This window comes from Engystomops pustulosus, chromosome 4 (genome assembly GCF_040894005.1).
Source record: "Engystomops pustulosus chromosome 4, aEngPut4.maternal, whole genome shotgun sequence".
NCBI lineage: Eukaryota > Metazoa > Chordata > Amphibia > Anura > Leptodactylidae > Engystomops > Engystomops pustulosus.
In genome coordinates this window covers 204,380,885-204,393,759 of record NC_092414.1, presented here as the reverse complement: position 1 = coordinate 204,393,759, position 12,875 = coordinate 204,380,885, and the positions used below count along the sequence as shown (strand labels likewise).

The 12,875-nt window shown below is 44.4% G+C and overlaps 1 protein-coding gene across 3 annotated transcripts in view; it reads left to right on the top strand.

Annotated features, from left to right (window-relative positions):
• The first annotated feature begins 5,034 nt into the window (after nt 1-5,034).
• The window catches only part of SLC44A2 (solute carrier family 44 member 2 (CTL2 blood group)), a 33,669-nt gene continuing 25,828 nt past the window's right edge, over nt 5,035-12,875 (top strand). For 2 of the 3 annotated variants that reach the window (XM_072149514.1, XM_072149513.1), the window contains exon 1: nt 5,035-5,247. In XM_072149514.1, coding sequence (XP_072005615.1) covers nt 5,205-5,247 — 43 coding nt within the window. In that variant the 5' untranslated portion in view covers nt 5,035-5,204. The remainder of the gene's footprint in view (nt 5,248-12,875) is intronic. The other variant, XM_072149516.1, reaches the window with a different exon arrangement.

The following is a 12,875-nucleotide window of genomic DNA, read 5'->3' as shown; positions in this document are numbered from 1 at the left end:
TAAGAAATTTCAAGTAGGTTTGAGTGGATATGTGTAGAGTCATTATAGAGATGTGACCGAAGACCCCAAGCCATAGCTCGGTTTTATAGAGCGCTGTTACCTTCTCTTCCCGCCATCTGCATTGTAATTATCTACAACATAGGTCATATCTGTCCAAGATCCTGCTCATACACGTCCCACCCAGCCAGGATATCATCTCTGTCAGCACCCTCCGTTAGCCAAAAGAGCTGATTACAGTGATAGTAGAGAGAGTCGGCAGCTCCCTGCAATATCACTGTGCCTCTGCTTCTGCAGTACGTAGCAGCCGGCAGGCGCCATGTGATGATGTCATCCCTGCATGCCAGCTTCATAGCTACACACAGAGGAGAGAGGAGCTGCTGCGGGGGAACAAGGAAAGGTAAGTATATGTTTTAATTATTTTACTGTGGGTGCACAAGAGGGGAAGCTGCTGGGGAGGGCACAATAAGGGGGAGCTTCTGGGAGCAAAATAAGATGGGGAGCATCTAGGGGCGTAAAATAACATGGGGACCTGCTGGATAGCACAACGTTGGGAGCACTGGGGGGCACAATGAGAGGGAGAGCTGCTGGAGGGCACAATAAGATGGGGAGCAGCTGGAGGACATAATACGAAGGAGAGCTGCCGGAGTGCACAATAAGAGGGGCAGCTGCTGGGGAGGAACACAATAAGAGGGGGAGCTTCTGTGGGGGGGGGGGGGGCAAAATAACAGAGGGAGCTGCTGTGAGGCCACAATAATAGGGGGAACTGCAGGGGGGGACAATAATAGGGGGAGCTGCTGAAGGGCACAATAAGAGGGGGATCAGCTGGAAATGTACAATAACAGGGGAGCTGCTGGGGGCACAATGAGAGGGGGAGATAATGTTTAGAGCAACTGTTGTATATTATAAATTATGTCTGTAATAATACACAGCACAACACACTAATTATATAAGCTGCGAGAAATAGTACAAATATCTAAGATATTAAAATACATTTACGAAATATTGTCATATAGTGTGAATAGGGGGCACACCTTCAATTCAAGAAGAATCAATCAAATGGAGGAATCGGAAAAGAAAGTTACATAATGCTCCTCCTACAATAGGGAGTCTGGACATAGAGTCTGCTCCACCCACCATAAGGTGAAACAGCTATGTGACATCTGACATGGAGTCTGCTCCACCCACAGAAGGGAGGGTGGAGCTATGTGACATGGAGTCTGCTCCTCCCGCCATAGGGTGAAACAGAAGGTAGGGATGAGCTATGGGACATGGAGTCAGCTCCTCCCACCACAGGGTGACACAGAGGGGAGGGTGGAGCTATGTGACATGAAATCTGCTCCTCCCATCACAGGGTGAAACAGACAGGAGGGTGGAGCTATGTGACATGGAGACTGCTCCTCCCACTACAAGGGTGACATAGGCAGGAGGGCAGAGCTATGTGATATGGACAATGCCCCTCCCACTAATTGGTAAAATAGACAGGAGGGAGGAGCTATACGACATGGAGACTGCTCCTCCCACTTCAAGGGTGACATAGGAAGGAGGGCGGAGCTATGTGATATGGACAATGGCCCTCCCACTAATTGGTAAAATAGACAGGAGGGAGGAGCTATACGACATGGAGACTGCTCCTCCCACTACAAGGGTGACATAGGCAGGAGGGTAGAGCTATTTGAAGTTACTTCTTCTCCCACCACAGGGTGACATTGACAATGTGAAATAGGATTTGTCCATGGTTTGGTGAAACATGAAGATGCTTCGCTCCGGTCTATGGTTGGTATCTGGTATCACAGCTCAGATCTACTAATGTGAATGAGACCTGAGAGCAATAATATTCTGTGGTAGTGTTTATGAAAAAATACAATAGAAATTGTATGCATGTCTGGACAATCCCTTTAAGTAGGCTACTTGAAGGACCCTGCAGGAACACTGGACATGTGCCCATGTCTGTACCAGATCCCCCACCTGATACTTTACATTCTGTGTCATCGCCCTGCGGGGATCTTATCACCTACCTAACAAATACAGCATTAAGTAAACATGAAGACATGACAGGTAATACCGCCTGGTATATAACTGTAATGCGATCACCTACAGTGCTGAACCTCCCTGTATATAAGTGACCCTGTATAACCAGCCTCTGACTGTACCGAATTATTACTGCCAGAGATGGGAACTTCTCTAGGTCTCTCACAACTCTGAGGGAAACATCCTCGACTTCTCCTATCTCCAATATCTAATTTTACCAATTCTTCCATCCCACTTTCAGACCACAATCTTATTTCTTTTACCTTTAATAATCCTTCACCTTCCCAGAATCCGTCCACCCATCGTTCATACCGGAACCCATTGATACTCACCCGATGATACCCATTGGGCCATTGATACTCACCAACTCACTGAAAACTTACAGTCTGCACTGTCACCATCTCCTCTTGTCCAAACCTGGATACTGACCACTATAATCATCAGTCACAGAGGAAGAAGTGTCCAGGCTCCTCTCCTCTGCTCGCCTCACTACCTGCATCAGTGACCCCATCCCCTCACATCTGGTACAATCTCTCCTCTGCTCGCCCCACTACCTGCATCAGTGACCCCATCCCCTCACATCTGGTACAATCTCTCCTCTGCTCGCCCCACTACCTGCATCAGTGACCCCATCACCTCACATCTGGTACAGTCTCTCTCCTCTGCTCGCCCCACTACCTGCATCAGTGACCCCATCACCTCACATCTGGTACAGTCTCTCTCCTCTGCTCGCCCCACTACCTGTATCAGTGACCCCATCCCTTCACATCTGCTACAGTCTCTCTCCTCTGCTCGCCCCACTGCCTGCATCAGTGACCCCATCCCCTCACATCTGGTACAGTCCCTCTCCTCTGCTCGCCCCACTACCTGTATCAGTGACCCCATCCCTTCACATCTGCTACAGTCTCTCTCCTCTCCTCTGCTCACCCCACTACCTGCATCAGTGACCCCATCCCCTCACATCTGGTACAATCTCTCCTCTGCTCGCCCCACTACCTGCATCAGTGACCCCATCCCCTCACATCTGGTACAGTCTCTCTCTTCTGCTCGCCCCACTACCTGCATCAGTGACCCCATCCCCTCACATCTCGTACAGTCTCTTTCCTCTGCTCGCCCCACTACCTGCATCAGTGACCCCATCCCCTCACATCTCGTACAGTCTCTTTCCTCTGCTCGCCCCACTACCTGCATCAGTGACCCCATCCCCTCACATCTGGTACAATCTCTCCTCTGCTCGCCCCACTTCCTGCATCAGTGACCCCATCCCCTCACATCTGGTACAGTCCCTCTCTTCTGCTCGCCCCACTACCTGCATCAGTGAACCCGTCCCCTCACATCTCGTACAGTCTCTCTCTTCTGCTCGCCCCACTTCCTGCATCAGTGACCCCATCCCCTCACATCTGGTACAGTCTCTCTCTTCTGCTCGCCCCACTACCTGCATCAGTGAACCCGTCCCCTCACATCTGGTACAGTATCTCTCTTCTGCTCGCCCCACTACCTGCATCAGTGAACCCGTCCCCTCACATCTTGTACAGTCTCTCTCCCCAGTGGTCACTTCTCACCTCACTAACATCTTCAACCTCTCTCTCTCTTCTTGGGTCTTCCTCACTTCCTTCAAGCATGTGGTTGATACCCCACTACTAAAGTAACGTTCCCTGGACCCATCCAGTGCTGCTAACTACCGACCAGTTTCTAATCTCTCCTTCATCTCCAAACTCCTGGAACGCCTGGTCCATTCTCTATAACCCGCTATCTCTCAGCTACCTCCCTAACTCCTACAATCTGGTTTCCGCTCTATGTTCTCCACTGCTTTTTCTAAAGTCTCCCATGATCTCCTCACTGCAAAATCCAAAGGTGACTATTCTCTCCTCGTTCTTCTGGATCTCTGTAGCGTTTGATACTCTTTAGGCCTATCACACTCACTACCTGCATGAAATTTCAACTCTCTCTTTACTAACCCATCCTGTGTCCTCCCATCTGTTAACCAGCAAACACCAGATATATACCAAGCTCCAGGCTTCTCTGCAGCCCCACTGACTTAATCTTTGTATATTATGTATATGGTATAATTATTTTATTTTATTCTGTTCCCTTATAAAGAATAGCTGGGCCATTATAAAAGCTATTATACCTCTTTTGTCACCTCCTCATAGACTGTAAGCTCTTGTGTCACCCCCTCATCCTCATAGACTGTAAGCTCATGTGTCACCCCCTCACCCTCATAGACTGTAAGCTTGTGTGTCACCCCTCATCCTCATAGACTGTAAGCTCTTGTGTCACCCCCTCATCCTCATAGACTGTAAGCTCTTGTGTCCCCTCCTCATTCTCATAGACTGTAAACTCTTGTGTCACCCCCTCATCCTCATAAACTGTAAGCTCTTGTGTCACCCCCTCTTCCTCATAGACTGTAAGCTCTTGTGTCACCCCTCATCCTCATAGACTGTAAGCTCTTGTGTCACCCCCTCATAGACTGTAAGCTCTTGTGTCACCCCCTCATCCTCATAGACTGTAAGCTCTTGTGTCCCCTCCTCATCCTCATAGACTGTAAGCTCTTGTGTCCCCTCCTCATCCTCATAGACTGTAAGCTCTTGTGTCAGCCCCTCATCCTCATAGACTGTAAGCTCTGTTATGTAATATTATATCTGTATACGTCCCCTATGATTTGTAAAGCGCTAGGGAATATGATGGCGCTGAATAAATAATGTTTATTATTATTATTTTCTTAAATTCTAATATTTCCTTAAAGGGCAATCTTATTCTAGTCATTTAAAGCTTCCCATCATATTGGAGTTACATATTGGAATGCAGGATCTCTTTACATTGTATCTACAGAGAGTTTGGCTTCTTAAAGGCAAAATCTAACTGTAAGAAGGTAGCGGACTGCGTTCTACCAGAGGAGACCCTCTAACTCCACCCCCTTCCTTCCTATTGGTGTAAGGGAGGCAGGGTGTGAACTCATTGTAAAGGCTGTGGGCGTGGCCAGACTGCTGCAGAAGTGACATCTGGAGGAGCGGGGGACAGGGGGAGAGGGGCTGAGGAATTCACCGGAGGAGGAGGAGGCTGCACGGCGTCTATGGAGGCAGAGGGGTCTCTGACATACCCCAGGATATAGGAGGACAGACCTACAGCAGCTATATACTACACCACAGTATAGAGGAGCCACATACAGCCCGGACATGGAGGATGACACAGAGAAGACACCGCCTGATGGAGCTTATGGTAAGAGACTTATTATTACCAACTACTACAGAGCTGAGATTATATAGGCAGGACATAGTATACTATATGTATTATGTAACATATATCCTCCTATATCTCCTCCTATTACTCCATATATCCTCCCTATATCTCCTCCTATTACTCCATATATCCTCCCTATATCTCCTCCTATTACTCCATATATCCTCCTATATATCCTCATATTACTCCATATATCCTCCCTATATCTCCTCCTATTACTCCATATATCCTCCCTATATCTCCTCCTATTACTCCATATATCCTCCCTATATCTCTCCTCCTATTACTCCATATATCCTCTCTATATCTCCTCCTATTACTCCATATATCCTCTCCTATATCTCCTCCTATTACTCCATATATCCTCCCTATATCTCCTCCTATTACTCCATATATCCTCCCTATATCTCCTCCTATTACTCCATATATCCTCCCTATATCTCCTCCTATTACTCCATATATCCTCCCTATATCTCCTCCTATTACTCCATATATCCTCTCCTATATCTCCTCCTATTACTCCATATATCCTCCCTATATCTCCTCCTATTACTCCATATATCCTCCCTATATCTCCTCCTATTACTCCATATATCCTCCCTATATCTCCTCCTATTACTCCATATATCCTCCCCTATATCTCCTCCTATTACTCCATATATCCTCCCTATATCTCCTCCTATTACTCCATATATCCTCCTATATCTCCTCCTATTACTCCATATATCCTCCCTATATCTCCTCCTATTACTCCATATATCCTCCTATATCTCCTCCTATTACTCCCTATATCCTCCCTATATCTCCTCCTATTACTCCATATATCCTACTATATCTCCTCCTATTACTCCATGTATCCTCCCTATATCTCCTCCTATTACTCCATATATCCTCCCTATATCTCCTCCTATTACTCCATCTATCCTCCCCTATATCTCCTCCTATTACTCCATATATCCTCCCTACATCTCCTCCTATTACTCCATATATCCTCCTATATCTCCTTCTATTACTCCATATATCTCCTCCTATTACTCCATCTATCCTCCCTATATCTCCTCCTATTACTCCATATATCCTCCCTATAGCTCCTCCTATTACTCCATATATCCCCCTATATCTCCTCCTATTACTCCATATATCCTCCCTATATCTCCTCCTATTACTCCATATATCCTCCCCTATATCTCCTCCTATTACTCCATATATCCTCCTATATCTCCTCCTATTACTCCATATATCCTCCCTATATCTCCTCCTATTACTCCATATATCCTCCCTATATCTCCTCCTATTACTCCATATATCCTCCTATATATCCTCATATTACTCCATATATCCTCCCTATATCTCCTCCTATTACTCCATATATCCTCCCTATATCTCCTCCTATTACTCCATATATCCTCCCTATATCTCTCCTCCTATTACTCCATATATCCTCTCTATATCTCCTCCTATTACTCCATATATCCTCTCCTATATCTCCTCCTATTACTCCATATATCCTCCCTATATCTCCTCCTATTACTCCATATATCCTCCCTATATCTCCTCCTATTACTCCATATATCCTCCCTATATCTCCTCCTATTACTCCATATATCCTCCCTATATCTCCTCCTATTACTCCATATATCCTCTCCTATATCTCCTCCTATTACTCCATATATCCTCCCTATATCTCCTCCTATTACTCCATATATCCTCCCTATATCTCCTCCTATTACTCCATATATCCTCCCTATATCTCCTCCTATTACTCCATATATCCTCCCTATATCTCCTCCTATTACTCCATATATCCTCCTATATCTCCTCCTATTACTCCCTATATCCTCCCTATATCTCCTCCTATTACTCCATATATCCTACTATATCTCCTCCTATTACTCCATGTATCCTCCCTATATCTCCTCCTATTACTCCATATATCCTCCCTATATCTCCTCCTATTACTCCATCTATCCTCCCCTATATCTCCTCCTATTACTCCTTATATCCTCCCTACATCTCCTCCTATTACTCCATATATCCTCCTATATCTCCTTCTATTACTCCATATATCTCCTCCTATTACTCCATCTATCCTCCCTATATCTCCTCCTATTACTCCATATATCCTCCCTATAGCTCCTCCTATTACTCCATATATCCCCCTATATCTCCTCCTATTACTTCATATATCCTCCCTATATCTCCTCCTATTACTCCATATATCCTCCCCTATATCTCCTCCTATTACTCCATATATCCTCCTATATCTCCTCCTATTACTCCATATATCCTCCCTATATCTCCTACTATTACTCTATATATCCTCCCCTATATCTCCTCCTATTACTCCATATATCCTCCCTATATCTCCTCCTATTACCCCATATATCCTCCAATATCTCCTCCTATTACTCCATATATCCTCCCCTATATCTCCTCCTATTACTCCATATATCCTCCCTATATCTCCTCCTATTACTCCATATATCTTCTCCTATTACTCCATATATCCTCTCTTATATCTCCTCCTATTACTCCATATATCCTCTCCTATATCTCCTCCTATTACTTCATATATCCTCCCTATATCTCCTCCTATTACTCCATATATCCTCCCTATATCTCCTCCTATTACTCCATATATCCTCCTATATTTCCTCCTATTACTCCATATATCCTCCCTATATCTCTTCCTATTACTCCATATATCCTCCCTATATCTCTCCCTATTACTCCAAATATCCTCCTTATATCTCCTCCTATTACTCCATATATCCTCTCTATATCTCTCCCTATTACTCCATATATCTCATCCTATTACTCCATATATTCTCCTATATCTCCTCCTATTACTCCATATATCCTCCCTATATCTCTTCCTATTACTCCATATATCCTCCCTATATCTCTCCCTATTACTCCATATATCCTCTCCTATATCTCCTCCTATTAGTCCATATATCCTCCCTATATCTCTCCCTATTACTCCATATATCTTCTCCTATTACTCCATATATCCTCCCTATATCTCCTCCTATTACTCCATATATCCTCTCCATATATCTTCTCCTATTACTCCATATATCCTCTCTTATATCTCCTCCTATTACTCCATATATCCTCCCTATATCTCCTCCTATTACTCCATATATCCTCCCCTATATCTCCTCCTATTACTCCATATATCCTCCCTATATCTCCTCCTATTACTCCATATATCCTCCCTATATCTCCTCCTATTACTCCATATATCCTCCCCTATATATCCTCCTATTACTTCATATATCCTCCCTATATCTCCTCCTATTACTCCATATATCTTCCCCTATATCTCCTCCTATTACTCCATATATCCTCCCTATATCTCCTCCTATTACTCCATATATCCTCCCTATATCTCCTCCTATTACTCCATATATCCTCCCTATATCTCCTCCTATTACTCCATATATCCTCCCTATATCTCCTCCTATTACTCCATATATCCTCCCTATATCTCCTCCTATTACTCCATATATCCTCCCTATATCTCCTATTACTGCATATTTCCTCTCCTATATCTCCTCCTATTACTCCATATATCCTCCTATATCTCCTCCTATTACTCCATATATCCTCCTATATCCCCTCCTATTACTCCATATATCCTCCCTATATCTCCTCCTATTACTCCATATATCCTCCCTATATCTCCTCCTATTACTCCATATATCCTCCCCTATATCTCCTCCTACTACTCCATATATCCTCCCTATATCTCCTCCTATTACTTCATATATCATCCTATATCCCCTCCTATTACTCCATATATCCTTCCTATATCTCCTCCTATTACTCCATACATCCTCCCTATATCTCCTCCTATTACTCCATATATCCTCCTTATATCTCCTCCTATTACTCCATATATCCTCCCTATATCTCCTTCTATTACTCCATATATACTCCCTATATCTCCTCCTATTACTCCATATATCCTCCCTATATCTCCTCATATTACTCCATATATCCTCCCTATATCTCCTCCTATTACTCCATATATCCTCCTATATCTCCTCCTATTACTCCATATATCCTCCCTATATCTCCTCCTATTACTCCATATATCCTCCCTATATCTCCTCCCATTACTCCATATATCCTCCCTATATCTCCTCCTATTACTCCATATATCCTCCCTATATCTCCTCATATTACTCCATATATCCTCCCTATATCTCCTCCTATTACTCCATATATCCTCCCTATATCTCCTCCTATTACTACATATATCCTCCCTATATCTCCTCCTATTACTCCATGTATCCTCCTATATCTCCTCCTATTACTCCATATATCCTCCTATATCTCCTCCTATTACTCCATATATCCTCCCTATATCTCCTCCTATTACTCCATATATCCTCCCTATATCTCCTCATATTACTCCATATATCCTCTCTTCAAAAAGTCTCCATTTACACCAAAGTTCAATGCCTCTTCTCGACATATGGTCCAACATCTTTAGAAAACATCAAACCCTTCTCTAGATCTTTCATCCTTCCATACACTACTACCTCGATGAGAACAATAATAATTGGGCACTTGAAACCCAACCAGCCAATCCTTATCTCCTCACAGATTTTGGAGACTCCTATATATATTAGATGGTTTGCCAGGCCCAACGATATTGAACGGACAGATTAAGTTCCATGCATAGGCACAGAGGACTCAAAATATAGTGCCTCCTCGAGATGTTTCTTCATGGCTACCTTTGGTGAACCCTCCTACTGTAGTAGTCCATATGGTAGTCAAGGATTTTCTTGAAGGGAATGTTTCTACTACAGGATTGAGAGTTCAGTACAGGTCCCTCAACTACAGGAGTTCTTCAAGTACTAAATGTATAGTGGGTACAAGTTTTTGCGGTGGAAGACCAGGTTGTAGCCAGAGGCAAAATTGTTTCTCTCATGAAATTTTGGTAAAAGAAGGACAATGATCTTTTACGGAGCCCATACATATGAGATGGCTGTGGGTAAACAAGCGATCGTCTGAAAGCTTTCTCACTCCATTCCCTCATACACACGTTAGATCATCTTGGCCAATGAATGGACCGAGTCACAGATGGTCTTTCTGGCAGTGGCTTTCCTATTGGAAACAAATTCCGACTTGCCTGATCCTTATCTTCCCACGTACCTTCCATCATCGGAGAAGAACCAGGGGGCACCATATACATGAGATGTTTAGCTGCACCTAAAAATGTTGGATTCAGCATTTACCCTTTTGGGACCTTCATTCTAGAAGCTTTTTAGGAAACCTTCAATACTTGAGAAGGGTGTGGTGATAGAGCACATATTTGTACACTCTTTATGTTCATCATATATTTTGAAAAAACATGTTCTTACATGTAGACTGACCGTGAGAAAAGTAGAAGTAATGACACATACTGTAGTGGTAAGTTCCTATTCGGCAGAATCATGTGTTGTGGTCTCATGGTCTTCTACTGGAACGTCTTAGCAGCTTCTTCTGAACAAGTATTACTGAGGAGGCCTGTATGGCCCGGACCCTATAGATTTCACACCATAAGGAAACTTGTTGATGTCTAAGGTCCATCACATGCAAGGTCCCTCACGACGATCCTATACAAAGTCTAATACTATGACATCATACTCCAAACCCAGGACCTAAAGAAGTCCTTCTGTGATATCCACAAACTACATGATCATAATAAATATAAAGGACATTCCCACCCATGGTGGAAACTTTTTGAATACCAGAAGATCCCCAAATCCTGTCAAAATGTAACACCCTTCTATGTCCATGTGTAGATGATGACAAAACATAGTCACCCATCAGACTATAGGTGCACAGAAGAGTTGTGGTGGTAGTCCCTACTACTCCTCCCATCCTCCCACCGTGTTCATCAGTCTGAAGGTGTACAGACAATGCAGCGACGGCAGTCTACGCAATGTGATGTACAGTATTTACATGGATGAGGTCATCTTTGTTATGAGAGCCGCAGGCCGCCACCGATGTTGTCCTGCCCCTAGTGGAGCGTCTGGCTACTGCTCTACAGGGTGGGACAGCGGTGGTGATGTTATCTGGCTATAAATAAGCATAGCCTCTTGTGTATTGCTGATAGGCCCGCATGGATTCCTCATGATGTTTCCTGTTTTTGTTTTTACTTTTTGTGACCTCTTTTGACCCGCTCAGTCTGATTACTCTTGAAGGTGTCCCATACACGTTACATTATTGTTGGCCGCACAGTTTCGGTCATCTAGTGTATGTAGAAGGATCAGGTTGTTTCCTGTACCTGCTGCTCCGATGCCCTGGCAGTAATGATCTCCCGTGGGTGCCAGGTGACCCTTAGTGTCCCCCTCATAGACATGTGTATTCCAGCCTCTACAGTATGGGGCAAATTTACTTACCTGGTCCTGTTGCGATCCCCGATACGGACGGTCCGTTGAGGATGAAGTCCGCGCGATTCATGAAGATCATGCGCCCGAGTTCCTGCATCCGTCGCTTCCTCGCCAAGGCCCACCAGAGTTCACCTTCTTCTTCCCGGTGTATGTAAGTGCTTGTCTTGCGACACAATTGTAAATGTTAAATCCCGCGTGTTATCCGAATCCGTCGGGTTGTCCGCCGGCCGGCCCCCTTATTTCTGTTGCGTTCAAGCTGGCGCCGAAATCCAATCGTGTGGGTCAAAATCCCCTGTTAAATGCGGTCGGGAAACCCGACGAAAATGCACTCTGCAGACCCTTAGTAAATGAGCCCCTGTGTGTCTATGAAGATGAGGAGCGCACATCTAATCTCCCTGTGTGTGGTTAAAGGGGTTTATGTTAGCTCTATGGAGCTAACAGAGATTGCGAGTACTGTACTGAGTACCGAATTATGAACGGGGCAGCCCGGACATGTGTAATCGGTTGCCCCGCTCATCTCGGGGAGTGACAAGTGGTCCGACTGAGGTACATCATACCCCGCTGTTCATCACTGAGACCCTTACGATCAGCAAGTTATGCCCTATCCTATGACTAAGGCCTGACTTGTTTTGTGGGAAAACTCCTTTAAATAGCCCCTAGAAGGGGAGATTAACCCCATCACATCCAGCTTCATCTTTGAAAATACCACCCCCCCTCCCCTGCACAATATTAAAAATCATCTGAAATGACGGTCACTCTTTAAATGGTCTGGGCAACATTTTTTTAGGGTTTAAATTAGACCGTGTTCCAACAAGTACAACACAAAAGGGAAGTGGCCCTAGATAACTAGTTCTTTTTGTGTCTGTAGCTCCTATAAATGACCAATGGGTCTCCATGGTAACAGACTACGCACTCAATCTGTAAGGCTTGGTGCACGCCGGGGTTAAAAGCTTCCAGTGTTCTCTTCTGTTGAGGAGGAGGACCACAGAAGATAAGGAATGATACTGAATGGAAGATCTTACATCAGTTACTATCAGTTACTGTTGACTTGCATGGAAACTATTACCAATGGTGTGAACTAAGACTAAGGCCTTGTGCACATGAACGTCTATACTCAGGGCCGGCGCTGTGGGTAGGCAAAGTGGGCAATTGCCCAGGGCCCCACTTTGTCTAGAATGGCCCTGTCTATATTGAACATATATGGTAACAGGTAGC